This window comes from Toxorhynchites rutilus, chromosome 1 (genome assembly GCF_029784135.1).
Source record: "Toxorhynchites rutilus septentrionalis strain SRP chromosome 1, ASM2978413v1, whole genome shotgun sequence".
In the NCBI taxonomy this organism is placed as follows: domain Eukaryota; kingdom Metazoa; phylum Arthropoda; class Insecta; order Diptera; family Culicidae; genus Toxorhynchites; species Toxorhynchites rutilus.
In genome coordinates, this window is record NC_073744.1 from 34878653 (window position 1) to 34903019 (window position 24367).

Consider the following 24367-nt stretch of genomic DNA (forward strand, 5'->3'; position numbering starts at 1 on the left):
TCTCATCGGCAAAGGCAACGCATATCAGTTTATCCTCTTCCTGTTCGAAGTGATTCTTGCATATGAATACAGATAGATTACTGAATACTCTTCCGGGAAATTTCAATATTCAAATATATGCTTCAACTATGACTTACACGTCTTAAATTAAGTGTTCAGCATTCCACGGCTTATCCATCTAGTGTCCAATAACAACGAATCGAACTAATACATACATGCAACAGCCAAACAATAAAGAGTACAGTTTTGCATTCTATGTTCACTTTAAACCATGCAATTGACAATTGAAACACTCGACGAAAAGAGAATGGAATTTTCATAGATTTGATTAACGGTACGATTAAAAATAAAGTAACAATATGAGGTAGGTATATCGAAATAATTGCAATGCATAATTATTGTTCACGAAAAAAATCAACGATTCTTTTGAACACTAGTGGAACGAAAGAAACAGAGATAATAACGAGCATGCCTCTAGCATCAATGGCGTTACTAATGATCGAAACGAAAGTAAAAACTACTTTATAACGAATAACGATTCTAGCAGATCTGTAAGAGAAAGTTACGTACTCGTATCGACAGTTGCGGTGGTGGGCGTAAATTTTCCTGTAAAATGATTTGCATTAGCATAATTGATTCTCATCTTTGCACGCGCTCACTGTCAGGTGTGGAAAATGGGTTTATCTGTGATAATGACGTTGATGATGATGATAATATCAATCGGTTGGTGTGAGTGTGTGTGTGTGATGGAGAAATGTAGCTTCATTCGCAGATGAAGCCGCGGATGATCATTGCTTCCACGCGAAGTCATTAATCAAAGCGACAAAAGATTATTTATTCATCAACCGTCAGCTTGGGGGCACAAACGGAACCGACACACGCACAAGGGGATCCATCCATTGAGAACATCAAAGTCGCCTACATTTCCGGGCCACCGGCACCGCGAGATCATAAATCGCTAGATTTTGAAATCATTGCTGCCGGTGGTTTTCGGAATGATTATAAATTCAAATTTGATTAACCCCTATCCCCCTGTTCCATTTCTGTGGGATTGAACGAGTGTTTTTTTACTTCTGTCCCCAAAACGACTCATCAGAGCGCTGTCACTTCCACGACGCCGCGCTCACATTTCATTAAAAAAAACGGAAAAACAACATATGCTTGACATTGACTCAGCATCGGCATCAGCTTTGCCTCCGAGGCGCTAATTAATATTTCCCAGAAAACTATTTCACTAAATGGGAACCGACCTTCGTCGCGTACCATCCCGTGTTTCCATCTCCCGTACGAGTAAAGGGCCGCCCTGAATTCCGTGGCGACGGCGGCGGCTTCATTGAATGACATTTTTAAATCATGTGAAAATAGAACTCATTTTCATAAAGTCACCATTCCATCGTTCGTTCGCTCCTCGGTCCCAGCGGTTGTTCGCTGTTGGCAATCCGTACCACCCACCCAGTGTTGCCAGCTAGCTTCCGCCGGAATCCGTTCCGCAGCGCACCGCGAATTGTCGACTTCCGACACCACTGCCCATTATCACAAATTTCCTGACGGAATCTTTCTGGCTGGTCGACGAGGGGTTTTTTATCTGCTTCTCGGTATTAAAAGACATCACTCGCAGCGGGGACACAAGGGACGGATGGAATTCGCGGGATGTCACATTTGCCGAGAGGACCCAACGTGTGCGTAATGTTCTTGGTTGGCGTTTTTTTTTTTTGCTTTTTGTACGTTCTGCGACAAAATTGTTTTATGCGTTCTAGAAGAACAAGGAAAATTGACATTGCCACGACACGAGTAGGAGACTGACTCATTCTTTCCGAGCGCAGCATATGGTGCGAATGTTGATCGAGTGTATTTTTTTCATGCGTTCTTCTTGTTTTGCTACCGCCCCCACAAAACCACGGGAAGAGGAATGTCACCGGGCGGGGAGGTTGTGGTAGATTGCGACCGATGCGTCACATTTATGTGAGAGAGAGGGAGTTTGGGATGAATATTTGGAATTGTTTTCCGAGAACTTCGCTATGATGTCAGCGGTGAGAGAGCGAAGGGGAAGCAAATTGTGTTATGTTTTAATTTTCAAACGCCAGACTCCATTAAGTATGCTGTGTCGAAGATTGAATTAATGTCTCAATGTGGGACTCGGCAGGATTTTGTATCTGCATGCAACAATTCCATGAATGAAGTGTGCACCAGAATAGGTTGGAAATTATTCTCTAACATTGAATGTTTGATATTTATCGGAAAATTTCAAACCAGTATGTTAAATTCACTCTGAAAAAAATACTTGTGTGCTCATTATGACAGTCAAGCCATTTCAAACCAATGTTTAATCAACGGAGAACCATTGTGGTTTTGAAGTAGAACAGTGCTTCATATATGACCCGTTTATACGTACTTTCTATGTCAAACCGATATAGTGGTTCTCAGATTTTCATGCAAATTTCCAATTTAGGGTAATCCGAAAATTTTTTTTTTCCAAAAACGATTCGGATGATTGACATATCAATAAGCTAATCTTCTTTAAACAATATTTTACTAAAAAAAACCAATTTCCTAATTATTGATTCTATTTGTTTGTTGTTGTTTTCATGGCTTTAGACTAAATTATGCTAATTTTTTTTATATTTTTTTCTTGAAAGCTTGAAAAAATTATCATCGAGTTTAAAGAACCATGTACATTTTGTTTATTGACCTGTGCAAAATTTCAGCTCAATCGAACATGTTCTAGGGGTACTTCAGAACACTCAAAGTTTCGATTTTTTGAGTCCCAGAAGGTATCGATATAACACCAAAACTCAACGTTTCATACAATTTTAAGACATTTGGTATTAAAATATTTTTTAAAGCCCCGATTTCATGTACTCCCCTTTTGGGAGGTATTCGAGGGTCTAAAAATCAAAACTTTGAGCGTTTTGAGGCACCCCTGAATAATGCCCGGTTGAGCTGAAATTTTGCACAGATATTTATTTGGGTCATTAAACAAAATGTGCATGGTCGGTTTTCTAAATTCGATGACGATTTTTTTTCCATACATTCATTGTCACTCAGACAAGTCCCAGAAAGTCGATTATTTTTCGTCAAAATAAAATGTTTTCGTAATAACACCAGATCTCGACGTTTAATGCATTTTTAAGTCATTTGGCATCGAAAAAAAAAGTTCGATTTTTCTAATTTCATGGGTATGAAATTTTGAAAACTGAAATTCGAGGAATTTGATGATTGAATAAAAATTAAAATTGAGCAAATTGAAAATTCGTAAATTGAACATGTGAGTTGAAAATTTAAAAAAAAATAAATGAGAAAATTGAGGGAATTAAGGGAATTAAGAGAATTGAAAAAATAAAAAAGTTTAAATTGATTTTGAAATTTTGAAATTTTATAGAATTGAAATTGAAGATATTGACAGGTGTGAGAAATGAGAAAATTCTTAAAAAATTAGTCTGGAGTTTTCAAAATAAAAAATTACAACATTATCATGGCGAGGGCTTGGGTCATTTTTCGCCGAAGAATTTTCTTCCGACTTGCGCTGTGGTTACGCGTATTCTAGTGCTGCCACTCCAGAATACATTCGAGGCGTGTTATTCGGCATATTAAAAGTTCACAGGAAACGCTGATACCACCGAAAAGAAAATTAGTATTGACTTTGGAATTTTTGAATCTGAATATTGAGAAAATTGATTGATCATTGGGAAAATAGAAACTATGGAAAATTGAAAAAAGAAAATTTATAAAATTTATAAAAATATTTGAAATTTTTAATTGAATATTTAGAAAATTCAAAAATGGGTGAAAATTGAAATTTGAAAATTTTTAAAATCGGGAAAATTGATGATTGAAAGAATTTCATTGACAAAATTTAAAAGTGAGAAATTTGAGAACAAAAGTTGCAAATTAGGATAATTTGAAATTGGAAAAAGTGAGAATCTAAAAAAAATATATAATTTGGAAGATTGAGAAAAATTATATTTTTTAAATGGCTAAAATCGAAAACTGGGGAAATTGAAAACTTGGAAAACTGTAAATTGAGGGCATTGGAATCTAAGTAAATTTAAAAAACTCAAAACCCATAGATTAAATTGAAAATAAATACATTCAAAAATTGATAAAATTAAGAGAAATACTAAAATGTAAAATAAGGATTGAGTTATATTAAATATTAAAAGTTCACAGGAAACGCTGATACCACCGAAAAGAAAATTAGTATTGACTTTGGAATTTTTGAATCTGAATATTGAGAAAATTGATTGATCATTGGGAAAATAGAAACTATGGAAAATTGAAAAAAGAAAATTTATAAAATTTATAAAAATATTTGAAATTTTTAATTGAATATTTAGAAAATTCAAAAATGGGTGAAAATTGAAATTTGAAAATTTTTAAAATCGGGAAAATTGATGATTGAAAGAATTTCATTGACAAAATTTAAAAGTGAGAAATTTGAGAACAAAAGTTGCAAATTAGGATAATTTGAAATTGGAAAAAGTGAGAATCTAAAAAAAATATATAATTTGGAAGATTGAGAAAAATTATATTTTTTAAATGGCTAAAATCGAAAACTGGGGAAATTGAAAACTTGGAAAACTGTAAATTGAGGGCATTGGAATCTAAGTAAATTTAAAAAACTCAAAACCCATAGATTAAATTGAAAATAAATACATTCAAAAATTGATAAAATTAAGAGAAATACTAAAATGTAAAATAAGGATTGAGTTTGAAATTTTGCGAACTGTAAATTGATAGAATTGAAAATTGAGAAAATTTAAAACCAGGAAACCAATAAAACTGAAATTAATAAAAATAAAAAATTGATTAAATTGAAAATTTGTGAAATTAAGAAAATTGATGAAATTCTAAACTAATAACATGAAAATGTATTAGAATGAAAATTGTGCAGCACCGAGAGAATTGAGAGAATTGGAAGTTAGAATTGAGTTTGAATTTTGAAAACTGAAAATCGATAAAATTAAGCATTAGGAATTAATATAATTGTATAATGAGAAAAATTTCAATTGACAAAATTGAAATTTATGAAACTGAAAAAGAATAAAATTGAAAATTTATAAATTGAGAATATTGAAAATTCAAATTTGAATATTGAGAAAAATTTAAAATAGGTTTAAAATTTCAAAAATCAAGAAAATCGATTACTGAAGTACAACGAAATTTGAAAAAATATATAACTGAGAAGCTTCAGAATTAAAAATTAGGAAAATTTGGAATTGTGAGAAAGGAAATTTGAGAAAATAGACGATTGAAAATCGAAGATCAAGAATTTAAAACTAATAAATTTGATAAAATTTTTAAAAATTGAGAAAATTGGGAAAACTGGGAAATTAAAATAAATACGAAAAATTGAGAAAATTGAAAATAGGATGAAACAAAAATGAAGAATATTGATAAAACTAACAATTGATAAAGTTGAATATTGATAGAATCCAAAACCAACAAAATTTAAAATCGTTCAAATTGAAATTGAAAAAACTGAAAAGAAATAAGAGAACCAAAAATAAGAATTGAGTTTGAATTTTTTAAAACTCTTAATTGAGAAGATAATTGACAGAATTGAAAATTAATAAGAACGAATATTCATAAAATTCAAAACCAATAAAAATGAAAATCGATAAAGCTGAAAATTGGGAAAATTGAGAGAATTCAAGATTAGGATTGAGTTTGGAATCATTCTTTATTCAATTCTCAGTTTTTTTTTCAAATTTCAATTTTTGCGTTTTTCATTGGAAACAATTAAAACTGAGAAACTTGAACATAAGAATTAATAATCAAAAAATTGAGAATTCTATAAAAGAATATTTGAGAAAATTGATGATTGAAAATCGAAGATAAAGAAAATTTAAAACTGATAAATTTAATAAAATTTTAAATTGAGAAATTAGAAAATTGAGGAAATTTAAAAACGGATGCTGTGAAAAGTATTATTTTTTGCGAAAGTATAATTTTGATTACTTACGTTCAAGAAAACCCAATGTTCAAAAGTATTTTTTTCCATTTTCCATTCCATTTACCGGGGAATGACGATAAATCTAAAAAATCACCAAACAAAAGCATTGGCCGAAACAAATATTTTTCTTCCCTCCAGGAGACTCAATCCAATGTTTTTTTTTCTCATCACAATGTGCATTCTTTACTCAAAGTAATACTGTAGAAAAGTTCACATATTCTTGTATTTCATGGATTTAGGTTTCATTATCTGTTAGGTTATGTTAGGTTATGCACTTTCCGCACATACTTGCTTTGAACCGAATTTATTGTCCGATAATGTTATACAAATTGAGATGAACTTATTGGCAAGTGATAGCTAATAAATCAAGCTATCATTTGATGCATGAAAAATTATCAAAGTTGCTGTTCGATTTTTCGAACGCTACGAACGCTGTACGGGAAATTTTTATACCAACAAAATTTAGAATTGAGAAAATTAGGAGAATTGAAAAAACTGAGAATTAGAACTTGAATTTGAAAGCCGAAATTTAAAAAGTTAAAAATTGAGAAAATTAAAATTGATAAAAATTTCAAAATAGACAAAAATTAAAATCGAAAACTGAGAAAACTGGAGGAAATTGAAAGAATTGGAAATTTGAATTGAGTCTGAAAATTTAAAAAACTGAAAATTGTTAAAAATAAAAATTGAAAAAAATCAGAATTATGAAATTGAAAATTGAGATAATTGAGAGAATTCATAAAATAACAAATTGGGTTAGAAAATTTCGAAAATTGAGAAATTTCGAAAAATGGAAATTGAAAAAAATGATTGATTAAAATTGAAAATTGATTAAATCTAAAATAGAGAATATTGAGTGGATTGAAAGAATTTGAAATTGTAATTGAGTTTGAAATTTAAAATAAAAGGATTAAAACAAATAAAAAAAATTATAAAGTTAAAAACAAAACAAAATGAGAGATTTGAAAATTATAAATTGAAAATTGAGAGAATTAAGTCGTATTCAGTAAACAGTGTTTCTTCCAGTGCCTCTCATACCGAAGCTGCGAGCAAAGTTGGAGCGAATCGAATATTTAGAGTATAATCACTCAAATCGTCTCAAACATTTCACACAACGCCTGGATCGTGTGAAACTGATGTGGAAAATGCAGAAACTTTTCCATCAACATTCTCTGTCTGAAAGCATCAGAAAGGCTCTCGCGACCATATTTCACCCGTGGGTCACACTCCAGGGACGAACTATTTTTTGTAAAGCACTCAAAACCAGACCACCTTGAGCCTACTCGTGTCGAACGTGATGCTGCCAAACGCGTAAAGCATTCGGAACGAGTGGACGGGAGATCGGAAAAAATTTCATGAAGCAAATAATTAGCCGCTCGGTGCTCGCTTTAATGGTTACACCAAAGTGCCAACAGACGGTGAACGTGAGCATAATCTAGGGCGCAGCAATACTTATACTGAGCCATCAACGGGTGACCATCGCCGTCACCACCCCCTAAGCTGAAAGGTGTAATTTTCCGTCCGACTTTCGCCACTGGAAATGCTCCAAACTGCATCATTCGACGGAGTGGGAGGTTAGGGTACAAAAACAATGACGAACGTCATTCCTTGCTGCCGCTGTTTTACGAAGCTTTTGTGTCACCGTTAATGTTAGCATCCCATCCACCCCACCCCCTCCGCGGGAGCTAAGGGAAAGGAAGCATACTTTTACGCTCGGCTCATCACGGCTATTATTACGTAAAACAGCTTTTATTACATTGTTGATGTGCATTGCAGTTTTTTTTTCGCCATGAAACACCAATCACAAGGTAGGAGAGAAACAACTTTGAAGGTACGGGAAAAGTGGAACGAAATGGTCCGGAGTCTTCATTTTACGTCCATACCCAGAAGGGGACAGAAAGTATCCTCACGGACACGGCACTATAACGCGGCGCGCTCACTTTTAGTCTTATCCCGGGGACGGATTTCTTGGTTGCCGTGTTGTGAGCTACGTAATATCCCGACATGCACCGGCGAAAGTGTGTCATGATCAAATAGCTTTTCTTCTTTGACAATGCGGTGCACTTTTATATGACTGTTTGTTTGCATCCTTATACCGCCCCCAACTGGCGGGAGAGAGAGAGGAAGGAGAAAAACATTTTTTTTTGTGATGATGTTTCCTTTTTTCTCCTATTACGGGCGAATTCAATCTTGATGATGTTGTCGGACGCAGATTTTTCAGCAGCAGCAACAACGAGGAGCTTTCCGTCCTTGTTTCCATGGAAGAGACAAGATTTCGCCCGAGTTCTCAGAATGAATATTCATGAATGTTTCGTATTATTCAACAGATTTATCTTATGAATAACTTTAAGCGACGAGAGTTCGGTTCGCTCGGGACAAATCATGTGGATTGTATTGGGTGGATTTGGGACAGAACGTTGGCAGAGTGGATGATGCTAATAATACAGCTTGCGTTCGGTATGGTGTGCGTGGGTTTAAGGGAAACAAACAACTGGTAAAGAGTCATAACATTTGCGACTCGATTCGGAAGGATATAACAGGGAGTCAATAAATAATGCTCTAAAATATGGCCCCTTCCTGGTTTCAATCGATCGACCTTTAGCCTGCCGTGAGACTTGTGATTCAACGACCTTGAACTTTCCAGTTTGTTTAGAGCGCTATTTGTACATATTGAACTAACAGTTCGGCTGAAAAGTTCATAAGGTTGACGTCTAGATGGCGCCTCTTGCAAAAATCTACTTGACTATCACGAAGCATCATCTTTCAATGGATATGTGTCAAAATTTGACAGCAACCGGTCGATTGGTTCGTGAGTTACACCATTGAGAGTGAAGCAACTTTTATTATTGTGAAGAAAAATGGAAAAATCACAAATCAATGAAAACAATGGCAAAATTGCATGAATTGGGCTTCGAATTGCTTCCGCGTCTATTTTCTGTTCCCAGACCAGAAGAGAATGCTTGCTGGCAAGAAATTTAAAACTGATGATGAAGTGATTACCGAAACTGAGGCCTATTTTGAGGAAAAACCAAAGGGGTACTATAAAGATGGTATCAAAAAGTTGCTGTGTTACCTTATACACTTTTCAGTCGAACTGCTATGTTTCGAACGGGACTTCCTGGAAAATGTTGATTCTCGCGAAAAAATTCCCTATGTAAAATTTCAGCTCAGACGGAGTTTATTTCCTTGTGTCGCAAAGACGTCAAAGTTAGTAATAGTAATAGTAATAGTAATAGTAATAGTAATAGTAATAGTAATAGTAATAGTAATAGTAATAGTAATAGTAATAGTAATAGTAATAGTAATAGTAATAGTAATAGTAATAGTAATAGTAATAGTAATAGTAATAGTAATAGTAATAGTAATAGTAATAGTAATAGTAATAGTAATAGTAATAGTAATAGTAATAGTAATAGTAATGGTAATAGTAATAGTAATAGTAATAGTAATAGTAATAGTAATAGTAATAGTAATAGTAATAGTAATAGTAATAGTAATAGTAATAGTAATAGTAATAGTAATAGTAATGATAATAGTAATAGAAGGATTTATCGGCTTTCAAAAAACTGAAACTTCGACGTCTTTGCGACGCAAAAACACGAACTAGAGATTGGAAACTCTGGACATAGAACTGCAAGTTTTGCGTTGCGAGTACCCGAATTTCTTCCGAAATATTGAGAGTCCGCAATTTCAACATCGTAGCACTGCAGGAGTTGTGCTGGAAACGTTTGATGATGCGATCGTTTCAAGCTGGTTATACCAACTGCCTGAGCTACACACGAGCTGGGTACAGCTTTTGCGGTGATGAGAGAGATGCAGAAACGGATGATGGCAGGTGACCAACCAACGAGGTCACTTCTCAAACATCAGCATTATCAACGTCCACAACCCCCATCTAGCTAGCACCGATGACGATAAAGTTAAATTCTACGCTCAGCTAGAGCGTGAATACGATCGCTGCCCAAAACACGACATCAAAATCATCATCGGTTATTGGAACGCTCAGGTTGGCCAAAATGAGGAGTTCAGAACGGTAATTGATAGGTTTAGCGCCCACCGGCAAACCAACGAAAACGGTCTAAGACTTATCGACATTTTGGAGGCAGCAATGTCGATAAGTCTTAGACCGAACCTCAGCAAACGGAAACACAAATTGACCACGGTTTGAAGGACGACCGGCACTTCTCAGATATCATTGACGTCGGAACCTATCGTGGCGCTAACATCGATACAGTCCACTACCTAGTGATGGTCAAACTGCGATCCAAACTGTCAGTCGTCAATAACATAATAAATCAGGGGGTAAACGAACTGGATGCTGCTCTCCTCGATGTAAGCCACAATCAGCAGCACAGAAGAGACCATCATCGTAACAAGGAAGTAGGCATCTTGACGAACTAATGCGAGGTGATCGAAAGGTGGGGTCAGCACTACAATGAACACCTGAACAGCGCGCAGGCAGGAGCTATCGGGATCTTCGGGATCTCTGGGGAACAAGTTTGTTGTATAAGTAAATTGGTTATTGTGTTTTTTGTTAATCGATATATTAAATGAACAGTCCTCATTTTGGTAAAATTTTCAAACGAGCAGCCCAGTAAAGTGTATTGTAAATTAGTCACGTTTAAATACGCTTGAGATTGTAAACATACGTTATACAGTAGTTCAGTGCAACTCTCAAACGACCGCGGACATATGCAGAAACTTGGAAGAGTACGAAATGGCAAACATTCAAATAATGTGAGCTTAGTTGATAAATTTAAAAACCTGGTTTTCAAACCTAATGATCTAAGGATCTTTTCAGCATTGCTTCAGAACATATGCACCTCATTTCAGGTTATTTAGAATTTTTACTCAGAGACTAGTAACATTGTCAAAAAATTCAATGGATCTATCTTTAGTAAAAAAAGAAGAGATGCAAACATTCCGCTTTTACGATGGGTTTTATCAGCAGTTCAAGACAAAAAATGTTGTTCAGTCCATGCCGTAAATTTCAAATTTCTATTTATAAGAGCCGCTAATGCTTCCTGTGATATTCCTACAGTCAAAATATATTTGAACATCGTTTGCAAAATGATGAGTTTGGCACCCGCAGAGTTCACAAGGAAGATCGTTGATATATAACGAGAAAAGGATGGGTCCCAAAACAGAACCTTGAGGAACACCAGAGCTAACAGGTAAACGATCTGAATGAACACTATCATGGAAACCCTCTAATATCTTCCAGCTAGGTATGACTGGAATAGACGAATTTCATGCCAACTCGACTGGCTACAAAATTCTTGTCAAAGGATGAAATGTAGGAAATTGTTTAAATTTTCACAAAAAAAAATACCAAAAATTTTTGGAAAAAAAATTCGTTGAAAAAAGTTATTTTAAAAATTAAAATCATTTTTCTCAAAAACGTATTTTTACAGGAAAAAGTTTTTCGAACAACAATTTTTTTATGTTTTCTTTAAAAAAAATACAACTAATCCTAATTTTGTTGAAAGTCAAGATAGCGATATAGTGTATTCGAAAAGTTTTGGATCTCATTAGAATATGAAATTTTGTTGAATAATGTTTTGCTCGTAACATTTTTGAGTGTATGGGTGACTTGTTGGAAATTATTGGGGCTATTTATATCTATTTTTTCAGAATTTTAAAAACACATGTTTTCAAGAAAAATTAATTTTTATTTTCAAAATTTTTTTTTTCAATGAAATTTTTTTCGACAAATTTGTTTGATATTTTTTAATGAAAACGTAAAAATTTTCCTACATTCTCTGACCAACTTTTTGTAGATCTAATAGTTTTTTAATTAAAAATTTTCCGAAAAAAAGTTGAAAAAAAACTCAAACGTGTGCAACGTGCTTTTTATGATAGCCAATGAATCGAAAATAATTATCTTTTCCACCGGCTCGAACGAATGATAATTTGAAAATGCAATATCTGAAACAAAGAAACACTTTCTTCTGGTGGAGACAGATTTCGAGGATAGCTAACGGAGGTCATTTGGTTAGCTCAAAGATTTGTTTTTCACTCAATATCGTTATGAATGCTTATATTTTGCATCATCAGTCACGATTTGCTTCAAAACTGTGAGTTTGGAAATACGAGATGACGGAAATACGATCCATTAAATGTTTTCTGCTGAAATATTTTTATTTCGTATTTGCACCTCATGTTTAGTCCATCAACGCGTTATCCGCGATTTTCATTATTCGCGGTGACCTTGCCAGACTATTTCACGGATTATCGAGGTTCTACTGTATTTCTAATGAAGCTGCTAATTCATGTATCGTGTACTGAGGATTATTCTTGATCAGCGTCTCGATTTGATTATCATTAGCAGGGCCTTATAATTTCACAATAGTGCTATTCTCTCTTCACGAGAAAATCACTTCAGCTTCGTACAGTCTCGTTTCATTTCACGTTCATTTCGTTTATCCATCATACTGAAGCGAAATTATCAAATCGTCAAATTAAAATGAAAGGTTCTTATAAAAATGGCTTATTTCGAATGAAAATTTAATTGGAGCTCAAATCGTATCCACTAAAAGTGATGAAAATGACTATATGATAGAATATGCAGTATGCCAGCAGGCGTAATCATTCATCGGATCTGGTTGTATGCCCCTTTTAATTCCACTTTTTTTGAAAGACGGTCCGGCAAAATCTAATTTTGAGAAATGGAATCGAATGATACTTTCAATTGAAAGCAATGATCATCCGTTTACATGTGAAACTGAAAGTGACACATAGCCCATTCAAATGATAATAAATAGGGCAGTTTCAATCGTCGTGTAAAAGCGTCTGCTACAAAGAAAACGACAGCAAAACGAAAACGAAATAGAAGCATCGATGTTTCAGTATGCGTAGTGAATATACACAATCGAAATTGAAATTGGCTGAAGAGAAAGGAAGAAGTAAAAAATCATTTTCATCTTGTAGTTTCGAAATCGTCGAGCCCTGATCATTAGTGACGGCATGAACTTTCTGGGCAACGCAATAGAAGCGTATTCCAGAACGAAGTAGAGCATCACTGCTAACAACACTTCTCGAGAGATACATTGGCTGTATCCATGAAAGAATTTGCGAAGCTTTGACAGTTTTCAAAAAATTAAAGCGAAACGGTTTTTTCATCAAGAGCGGAAGTTGAACCGAAAACCCCATCTAGGAAAACAATGAATTGTATTTTCAATATTACAACATTCCACAATGGTCCAGGAGATGCATTTAAGTGAAAATTAGCATTTATTGCTCGACAGTTGTTCTGTTCGACAAAGTTGTTACATATGATAGAGCGCTCATTTTTATGTTATCAAAAATAGGGTGACCAAAATTGTCGATGGAATAAAAAACATAACTTTCTTATCTTTATAGATAAAGGTAATCATAGTTCGACAATGTCACAGTCCCAGTTATTTGAGATATCTTTGTAGAACAAAGTTTTTTTTCATACTCTTGAAATAACCGATATAGCGCCATTTTTGTAAATTACGTTAGGGTCACAATGAAAAAAACTGTTTTTTACTCTAACTTTTATATTTCAAATTCTACATACAAACTGTCTTCGGGAGACTTTTAGAACTACACACATTTTGCGATGCAGAACTTGTCAATATCTCAACTTCACTCAAAGTTATTGATATTTTCCCCCCAAAAAACACGCTCTTTTCATTTGTTTGTCATTCTTTCTGGGGCAAACATAAAAAATGTCTGTTGACGGAATCTGAAAGAAAAAATTTCACTCTATATTATATGTGATTTTCAAAACTATGTTATTTTTTGTGTTTGAGTAAATTAAAATTGAAACCATGAGTTTTTGGGTGAAAAAACACCGATAACTTTGAGTAGGATTAAGATATTGACATGTTCTGCATCGCAAAATGTTGGTATTGATAAGCTCTAGAAGTCGTATGAAGACAGTTTTGATGTAGAATTAGAAATATAAAAGTTAAAGCAAAAAAAACCGTTTTTTCATGGTTACCCTAATGCAACTTAGATAGAAAGTGCCAAAAACAACTTTGTGGGAGATATTTGTTTTTTAGACAAAAACTGTCTTAAACAAAGTTATTACATATGATAGAGCGCTCATTTTCATGTTTTCAAAAATAGGGTAACCAAAACTGTCGATGAAATAAAACATATAACTTCCTTATCTTAATAGATAGAGATAAACATAGTTCGACAATGTTATAGCCCCAGTTATTTTAAACAACTTTGTAGAACAAAGCTTTTTTCTATCTTTTAAAATAATCGATTTAGCGCTTTTTTTCTAAGTTGCATTAGGGTGACCATGAAAAAACGGGTTTTTTGCTTTAACTTCTATATTTCAAATTCTACATCAAAACTGTCTTCATACGACTTCTAGAGCTTATCAATACTAACATTTTGCGATGCAGAACATGCCAATATCTTAATCCTACTCAAAGTTATCGGTGTTTTTCACCCAAAAACTCATGGTTTCAATTTTAATTTACTCAAACACAAAAATTAACATAGTTTTGATCATATCAAATCATCATCACATATAATATAGAGTGAAATTTTTTTGAACATTTTTTATGTTTGCCCCAGAAAGAATGACAAACAAATGAAAAGAGAAATGCAGAATAAATTTTATTTATTGTTAAATACAGATGTGATTTCTTTACAAATTATGTATTTAACGTGGCCACGTGGATATTATCCATACCCCCTCCCCCCTCATCGTGGACAAGTGTGGACATTTTCGTACCCTATCACCAACCCCCGCACCCCCAAAAGTTGTCCATGTGGTATTTGGACAGCCCTTTATAAAAATCACCCACCAATAGCTTGGCCATTTCTCCTCAATTTCAAATAAAATAAACTCAATTTTTTAACATATATATCATTCGATGACTTTTCGATTACTTTGAACTTTATGCCGTTTTTCAGATACACTAGAACACTACCTCCAAGTCTATCAACCCGGTCATTCCTTACTGTTGTATAATATAGTTGATAGCTTTGTATTGTAAAGTTAATCGAGGAATACTGATCAATTGTGAGGCACATGTTGGAAAAATGGTGAATCAGCTATTGAAGTAAAGTATTCCAAGCGGAAATGTAATTTAGCAGTCATAGAAGTGGAAACAGCGTTTGTGCATGATGACGATAATGACGGTGTACGAATAAATCCAAGAACCATTAGAAGATGAAAACAGCTAATCACCATCTCGAGCCGTATCAAAACAAATAATCGTCACCTCAAGTCTCGCAACCAAATTCATAAAATATGGATTTGATAACCTCCCCGTCTCCTACTTTTATTATGACATTCAAGTATAACGGTTTAAGGTCCCCCCGGAACCTTTCCTAATTATCGAAAGCCGGCTAACATTATCCCCTGAATTATTCGATGGACTAAATATTCTCGGAGACAAAAACACACGGCCACCGTATTCGCAGGTCCTCGAAAACACCACGTACCGCAGACCCAGCCAAAAAATTTGCATTAATTTACCCACAATTGGCGGCGAAACTGCGCGCCATATTCTGCCTCCCTGGGAAAACTCGCAGGTACTCAAACGAGCCAAAAAGAGGCCACTACAGTTGGTTGTAAATTGGGGTTTTCCGGGCGGAAGATAGTATGCCAGTAAAAACTTGTCATCCAAGTTTAGTTCAGGTTTTTTCCCCGGTAGTGTTCAGTCATTGCCATCGTCGTTATCGTTTGCCCATGATGGTGTGCAATGAATATTAAATGAAATTAGTTTCACAAAACGAAAAGGACCTGGAAAAAAGAACCGGTCCTGAAATGTGAAACAAGCACAACAACACTCAGGTGATACATTTCTTATGATACGACACAACACCCGGTCGGTCGCGAGCATCGTTTGGCAACCCCGGAAAGCTTCCTCTGAATACTGGCCTTTTTTTTTTGAGAGGAAGTTTTAAAACGGGTTTTATTTTCTCGTGCAGCCGGGCTTTCGCAGGTGTCGCCCCCCGGTAATTAAGATAAAACCGAATCAACGATAATTAGTTTTAGTTTTAGCTGGGTTCGGCTTGGGAAGGATAGATATGATATCGACAACAGCGGGGCAATCATACTGAAAATGAAAATTCCCGTTGCTGGCCGATCTTCAGGTCCGTTGATTAAGAGATCCCAAGGTTCACAACCCTCACAACTCTGCGCCATGAAGCCGATCGCGATTGCAGTCCTCAAGCACTTTGAACGGCGGGAATCATCTTTTCTCCAAAAGTAGGAATCGTTACGCGGCTGATAAGTGCCGCTCTGTTCGTCGGCCTAAGTGCCTGCCCCATGGTTTTATGAATATTACTCACATAATTACATCTCAGAAACTAACTCCCACGAATAAAACCATTGTCATTTTCACCCCATTTGAGTTCACTATTTATTGCCCCCGCAATCCAACATGGAACGCGAATCGCGTGGATCGGTTAATGGTGTAGAATTTGTTGGGAAATCACAAAATCCAAAAGGGCTCATCATCTTAGCGAGGCGCGACGGTTTGCTACGAAGAATTTTCCGCACTTTGAAAACGGAAGGAACGGTTATTGGGGGGGAGGGCGGCGATGGTGTAATCAAATATACGATTCACTTGTTCGCTTGCACCGCTATCAACAGTGTGAAATATAGACGAACGGAATTTTGGTTTCCCGTTTCGGCGGAGATATAATAAACGCAACAATTATTGCTACTGGATTGGACATTATTTATGGTGAAACTTATCCGAATCGTTAATTCATAAAGCGGCCTCTCGGGTGCCAGTGCTGGTAGTTATTATCGACTTTCGATGAACTTGTTCCTATTGTGAACAAGGATATGAGATTTGCGAGAAACAATCAAAAACCTATTAGATGAATTGTGAGTTGGTGATTGAGTGATTGAAGCGTCGAAATGTCAGGTGTCAGTGTTAGTGATGTTATTTTCCACACCTTACGTACATACGGGCAGCTGAACCGGGTGCATTTTTGGACTTACCTGAAATGAGAGGGAAGAAAAAAAAAGGCATTAAAATTCGCAAAGGCTATGGAATCGATACTTCTACAATAGCACAACAAAAACCCCAAAGAGAAAAACGATAACAAATGGTACCGAAACATTTCCGAGAAATTTCACCGTCCAAAACAAAGCATCGAATCCAATATTCATCTCTGCGAGGCTCTTCTAGTCGATGCCAAATTGATGGCAGACTTCCACAGAAAACGATGTTTCAGGCATTAAGCCTGTGTTGAGAAATGAGATGGAGTGGGTGAGTAGATAGGATATCCGATAGGTATCTGTTGTCCCATTGTGATCAATTCCTATCCACAAGAACACCTTCGGCGGCGGCATTACTCCGAAACGAATCGTCCCAAGCTTCCAAGTAGATATTATTTATCTATTCGTCGGCAGCGGCTGTATCCGGCGTAAGAGCTTTAAACGCAGATGTTGTTGTTCTCAACGAAATGGATTGGTTGTGGCGATCCGATTTCCAAATGTTTTCATTCTTCGAAATAAGTAGAACGCTGTTTGATTCCAGGAAGCTATTCGAACTGACAATGTGTCAAAAATCGGATTTTCAGTGCGGGAAATAATAATGCCATACAAAATTATGTAAGGAGATATTAAAATAATCCGTCTAAATGCAACAACTTCTGAAATTTAAATTGAAATAGGGTCAACCAAAACATTGTCACTCTCGAAATAATGCAGACATGGGAGGATTATTCCATTCCATTCCCGTTTTTTTTCGGGGAAATGCAAATCCATAGGAAAAATCTTCTGATTCAGCGGATTTCTCTCGGTTCTCTACGGTTGTCTCTCAGTTCAAAAGAAGTTCAAGTACATCGAATGTTTGAACAAGTTTTATTGAAAAATTTCCAAAATTTTAGTTAAAATTTAGCCCAACGATGTTAGAATAACGTTTCCATGAAAATCAGAGGACTCCAGTCAAAAGCGAACCTAGCAATTCGGGAGAATTTTTCGATTTTCTACTATATAAATGCATAGGCTTTTCAGCGAATCCATAGTTACTGAAAAGTTATATTTTGTTCAGACAGAGTGAACTAAGTGCCAGAGATTATAAAATTGTAATTACTAAATTTTTCATGGTCAATTTTTAATCCTACTACTATTCTAATCAAATACTGCAAATGACGAATTTCATGCCAACTCGACTGGCCGTTGGCAGCACCATTTCAGATATCAGTGAAACGTTGTGGGTGTAAAGATATGGAAAAAACTATGATACCTACAAAATTTATGTCAAAGGATGAAATGTAGGAAATTGTTTATATTTTTACAAAAAAAAAATACCAAACATTTTTTGGAAAAAAATTTCGCTGACAAAAAAGTTTTTTCATGTTTTCTTTGAAAAAAATACAACTAATACTAATTTTGTTTAAAGCCCAGATAGCGATATAGTGTATTCGACAAAATTTTAGATCTTATTAAAATATAAACTTTTGTCGAAGACATCAACTTTCTATCTTTTAAAGTTTTTGGAATATAAGTAATTTTGGTAGGAAGACTCCTGAAAAAGATCATGTTTTGCTCGTAACATTTTTGTGTGTAAATTCTCACGTTTGGCATGTTATTGACATGTTTCTAAATAGAAAAAAGTTAGCAGAGCATGTAAATTGCGTTAATCTATACATAAAAATGTTACGAATTGAACATTAATAGCATTTTTTCAAAGAAAAACATGAAAAAGTTGTTGTTCGAAAAACTTTTTCCATGTAAATGTGCCAATCGTCCGATGTATGGAAAACTTGTTAGAAATATTAAGGGCTATTTATATCTTTTTTTTTTCAAAATTTTAAAAGGATATTTTTTTAAGCAAATTGAATTTTAATTTTCAATTTTTTTTTCTAAATGAAGTTTTTTTCTAAAAAAATCTTTGATAATTTTTAATGAAAACCTAAGTAATTTCCTACATTTCATTCTCTGACCAACTATTTGTAGATCTTATAGTTTTTAAATTAAGATTTTACGAAAAAAAGTTGAAAAAAAACTCAAAATTTAAAAAGAAACCTACAAAAAAATCTATCCGACCTACAAAATTTTAGTCAAAGAATGGAATGCAGCAAATTATTTTGGTTTTCATTAAAAATTACCAAAGATTTTTTTGGAAAAAAATTTCATTGAAATTTTTTTTTGAAAATTAAAATTAATTTTTCTCGAAAACATGAGCTTTTAAAATTCTGAAAAATAATAGATATAAATAGCCCTTAAAATTTCTAACAAGTTTTCCATACATCGGACGATGGGCACATTTACATGGAAAAAGTTTTTCGAACAACAACTTCTTCATGTTTTATTTTGAAAAAATACTAGTAATGTTCAATTCGTTACATTTTTATGTATAAATTATCGCATTTTGAATGTGACTTTTCTCCATTTAGAAACATGTCAAGAACATGCCAAACGTGAGAATTTACACACAAAAATGTTACGAGCAAAACATGTTTTTTTTTCAAGAGTCTACACACAAAAATTACTTATATTCCAAAAACTATAAAACATAGAATATTGATGTCTTCGACAAAAGTTTATATTTTAAAAAGATCTAAAACTTTGTCGAATACATTATATCGCTATCTTGACTTTGAACAAAATTAGGATAAGTTGTGTTTGTATTTAACCCTCCTGTACTCGCGTGCAAAATCATAACACGTATACTCGCGCACGGTGTAACAGACCGAAAATTGAACTTCTCTGTAATGTTGCCATTGTGTATTTTTCAGGCTTTATTGGCATTTATTTGTAGAAGAAGGTATGATTGAATGGAAAAACTCCAAAAATATGTTTTCTTCGTCTTTATTATGGCTTAATAAACATCTAATTCAGCCTCCTCAAAACAAATTATTTCACAAGTGTGTATATGTATGACCATTATATTAAGCGAACAGCTATACGAAAGTCGAACATTTATATTTTGCTTTTGAACGTATGAATCTAATGAGGTATCGACGAACAGTTAATATATGGATCCGTTCAATCCAGTTACAAAAGGGACTGAAATCAAATAAAAATAGTCCGGTAACGATCTTATGCATTATATTCAATAAATATTTCACGCCACTAACATTAATTAATGCATTTCATTAAACAATATTCTAGAATATGAAAAAAAGTCACTTGTCCAAACAATTACTCCTATACTCGCGTCGGTGTGTCATGGCAGTGTTTAAAATGTTCAAAAAATGGCACACGTCCCCTTTGTACCAACACATGCGATACACTAAACGATGACGAACGACGAATAGCGAAGCTAGAGAGAATCGCAAAGTCGTAGTGTTGATCTTTTCTGAGAAATGAACGAATTAATGATTTCTCGGTCTGACAGACCAATGCGCGAGTATAGGAGTGTTAAAAAAAATATGAAAAAGTTGTTGTTCGAAAAACTTTTTTCCTGTAAAAGTGTCCATCTTCCGACTTGTTGGAAATTGTAAGGGCTATTCAAATATATATTTTTGGGAATTTAAAAAAAAACGTTTTTGAGAAAAAATAATTTTAATTTTTTAAATAACTTTTTTGTCAGCGAAATTTTTTTAAAAAAAAAATTTTTGGTATTTTTTTGTAAAATTTTTACAATTATTACAATTAAACAATTTCCTACATTTCATCCTTCGACAAGAATTTTGTAGGTATATATTTCAAGTCTGCAAAGTTGCTTAAATGACCCATGTCTTCACACCCACAACGTTTCACTGCTATCTGAGATGGTGCTGCCAACTAAGACGAGTTGGCATGAAATTCGTCAAATACTATCCAATATTACGCTGACCCATTTGTCATTGAAACATATTTTTTTAGAAAATCAAGAATTATACTTGGAAATGCATACCAATCGATTATTTTTGGGGAGTGCAATACTGTTTCAAGCTTTACAATCGGTTTGTTTTATTGTTTAGATTTAGTGGAGGAAACTCTACTTAATAAACGATATGATTTCATCATCAAATTATTCGGTCATAGTTAGGCTGACCAAATGAAATGAAAACGGGACACGTAAGCCCGAAAAAAACTATCAAAAAGTCATATTTTTGAAGAATTTTATTGAGTGAATTAAATCGACAATAACACCAATAAATCGCACAATCTTAGATGTTCCACGCTGTGTTCTCTACAACGAAAGAATGTTTAGATGTTGAAGAGATTTTACGAACGAGATTATGATTTTTGTTAATTTTTACGTACAATTTGTCACATTCCAGATCAAAATTATGTTTGACATTTATGATACCGTGTACAGTTGAGTCGCGAAAATATTGTGCCCAAATATTGATCATTGAAAATTCCACCAGAAAAACACAAAATATAATCTGTAATGTTCATGGATTCCTTACATTCTCGATATTCGTTTTCTATTTCGAAAATATGTGCACACAACAATTCGCAACTAGTAACGCTTTTGAATACGAACACTTAAATTAAAATCCAGCCACTTTTTCATTACATTCAATATCATATTAAAACCATAACATTTTTCTCACGTTGAACTAATGTGATTTTTGGCTACTATTGCATCAATCTAGTGTAGTGTCATGTATTGTATCTAACAAAAGAACGGCAAAAATCAAAACGAATGTTTGTGTTTCACAAACCCATGTCCGCATGTCCGTAAACATTTTTTTATGAAATAGTTTTGTAGTTGATAACTATTTTTTGCTACGAATACATCGAATTGGAAATTCTCTAAGATTAGTTGGGTATATTATACATTACGATTCCTTAATCCTCGAAAGGGTCAAATTGACAAAAATATACATAAAATATCGGAGGGGGTTGTTTGGAGATATAAGAGTTTTTCTTATTTAATTCAATTTCGAATAAGATTTTTTAAGAGTACGTTCGAAACGTTATTTTTCCTAAATAGTTCAATAATTCTATAACAAAAACAAACATCTTTTAATCATACATTTAGATTTAGAATTACATCAATTTTTTAATCATACATCTAGATTTAGAATTACGATTTTTGGCAGGTAGCTCAATGATTTTGAGTATGCCCTTTAAAAAAATCAGTCACAATTTAAATAGGTCACATGATAAAGAAAATTTCAAATAGGATTCAATAAAAACGAAGATATCGCGTTAAAATTTGCTATATTTCGGCTGTTTTAGCGTGCTTTCTAGAAAAAGGTTTGTAGATCATGTCAATCGCGATAATTTACACATAAAAATGTTACGAGTGAAACAATAGCAAAAAAAAACTCAAAATTAAAAAAACTGACTAAAAAACTTCAAAACCTACCCAATCTTGATTAAAGAATTATATTTAGGAAATTGTTTAATTTTCAGTAACAATATCTGACAAATAAAAAAAAAAATCAATTTTTTTGGAAACGGTTTTTTCAAAAACGTATATTTTTTTTATTCTGAAAATAATATACAGCGCGGACTCGATTGTATACAGTTTCGAATTTTTTTCTTCACAAACATACATTTTTTCTTGAAATAAGTCATATTTGAAAAACAAAAAAAAATTTTTTTTCAAACTGTATATAATCGAGTCCGACCGGTATATTCATACAATCACAAACATTGTTTCATGAAAAAGTTTTGTAGTTAACAACTATTTGTGTTCGTAACATCGAATTAGAAATTCTCTAAGATTAGATGGGTATATTAAACATTACAATTCCGTAATCCTCAAACGGGTCAAATTGACAAATCACCTCCATTTAATTATTGAGTTAATATGATTTTGTACGGATGAAACTCAAAGCGTATCAACAACATATGTGGGCATAGACTGTCTCGATGACTGGTCAAAATATAGCTCGTTTCAAATTTTCAGGTGTTCTTCTACTCCTATGCCTTTCAAATGCGCCGTCAATTGCGCTTCCTGCAGCAATCACACAGTTTAAATCCGTTCAAATTGCTTTAAGAATCGGGGACCGGTTCTGAGCGGGAAATAGCACAATGTCTACTGAAGCCTCTTTGTTTCGCAAGCATTAATTGTTTCCATAAAAATCCAGTATGACGAAGCCCTGATGTTTACCTGATCAAACTATTAAAATGTTTCAAAAATGAATCTCACCGAAGATTCCTTCCAGCTGAAGTGGTAAACAAAGCGAAATGAATGAAATTATTCAGTTGTTCTGCGTTCTGCTCCTTTATGTTGAGGAATTCTAATAAAATTGGATGGTTTTAATGGTTTAACAGCAACTTCAATGACAGAAACATCATCCTCTTCAACCAGGGTGAATAAATGTTCGAAAGGTCATTAACTAATCTCTGATGAAAAGAGATTTAAGGCACGAGTTTCCAAATAAATCGTGGTACAACAGGGCATTATTACAAATATTAAATGAAAATTAAATGAAGAAATTCCCAAAACACGGTACAAATTAATAAAAAGTAGGGACAATCCAAAATGCTTGAAAAAACGGTCTCTGAAAGTCTCTGAAAACTATTTTTTTGGTTCAGTCAGAGTGGACCAAAAACACATAGTCGTAAAACCTTCTTGATTGACCAGAAGGAAGTTTTTTTTGTAATAATACGATTATACGACCTTGTTACAGAATAACCAAGAACTGCAGAAAAACAATTTTGGAGAATGATTGAAAACTTAGTCCGGTCTGACTGAACACCGACCATCTCAGATTGCAGTGACATTTTGCGGGTGGTTGCGGCATTCGTCAAAAAATCGAAATTGCATACTCAAAATCTCCAAAAAAAAAACGGATAAGATTTTTGTTCTTAAATTTTTACTAAAATTTCAAACTAAAAAATTAAAAGACCTACAAAATGTTGATTAAATAATTGAATGCAGGAAATTGTAAAAATATTCAGGATAAAACGTCATATATAGTTATTCATTATGAATGGCAAGTAGATTCCATTTTTAAGTTACTTTCCTCAAATGGTTGCGATTAAACAAAGTCTTGAAATATCATAAATTTTCAAAAAATCATATCTCTATTTAGATGAGTTTGCCACGGCACCACCGTTTTCCCAACATTGTTAAATAAGAGGGGCTTCCCAATAAAAATATACAAAAAAAAATATCGAAGGGGGCTGTTTGGAGCTATAAAAGTTTTTCATATTTATTTCAATTTTCGAGTTAAATTTTTTAAGAGCACATTCAAAATGTTTGTGTTTTTTTTAGATAGTTCAATAGCTTTACAACAACAACAAACATCATTTTTGATTCATACATCTAGATTGTGAATTACGATTTTAGGAAGGTAGCTCAATGTTTTGAATTTGCTCTTTCATAAATCAGTCGAAATTTAAGTTGGTCTCATGATAAAGAAAATTGAGATAAGTTTCAATAAAAACGAAGAGATCACGTCAAAATTTGCTGTATTTCGACTGCTTTAGCGTGAAATTGCTCTATAGAAAAGGGTTTGCAGAACATGTCAATCGCGATAATTTACACATAAAAATATTACGGGGGAAACAGTAACAGTTAACAGTATTTTTTCAAAGAAAACATGAAAAAATGCGTTGTA

The 24367-nt window shown here is 33.7% G+C and overlaps 1 protein-coding gene across 9 annotated transcripts in view; it reads right to left on the reverse strand.

Annotated features, from left to right (window-relative positions):
• Window positions 1-24367, reverse strand: part of LOC129763359 (hemicentin-2) — a 459584-nt gene that overhangs the window by 155913 nt on the left and 279304 nt on the right. For 8 of the 9 annotated variants that reach the window (XM_055762336.1, XM_055762332.1, XM_055762340.1 and 5 more), the window contains one exon: window positions 571-606. The exons of the other annotated variant lie outside the window; for it this stretch is intronic. In XM_055762336.1, the coding sequence (XP_055618311.1) occupies window positions 571-606 (36 nt within the window). The remainder of the gene's footprint in view (window positions 1-570; window positions 607-24367) is intronic. 9 annotated transcript variants of the gene reach the window in all.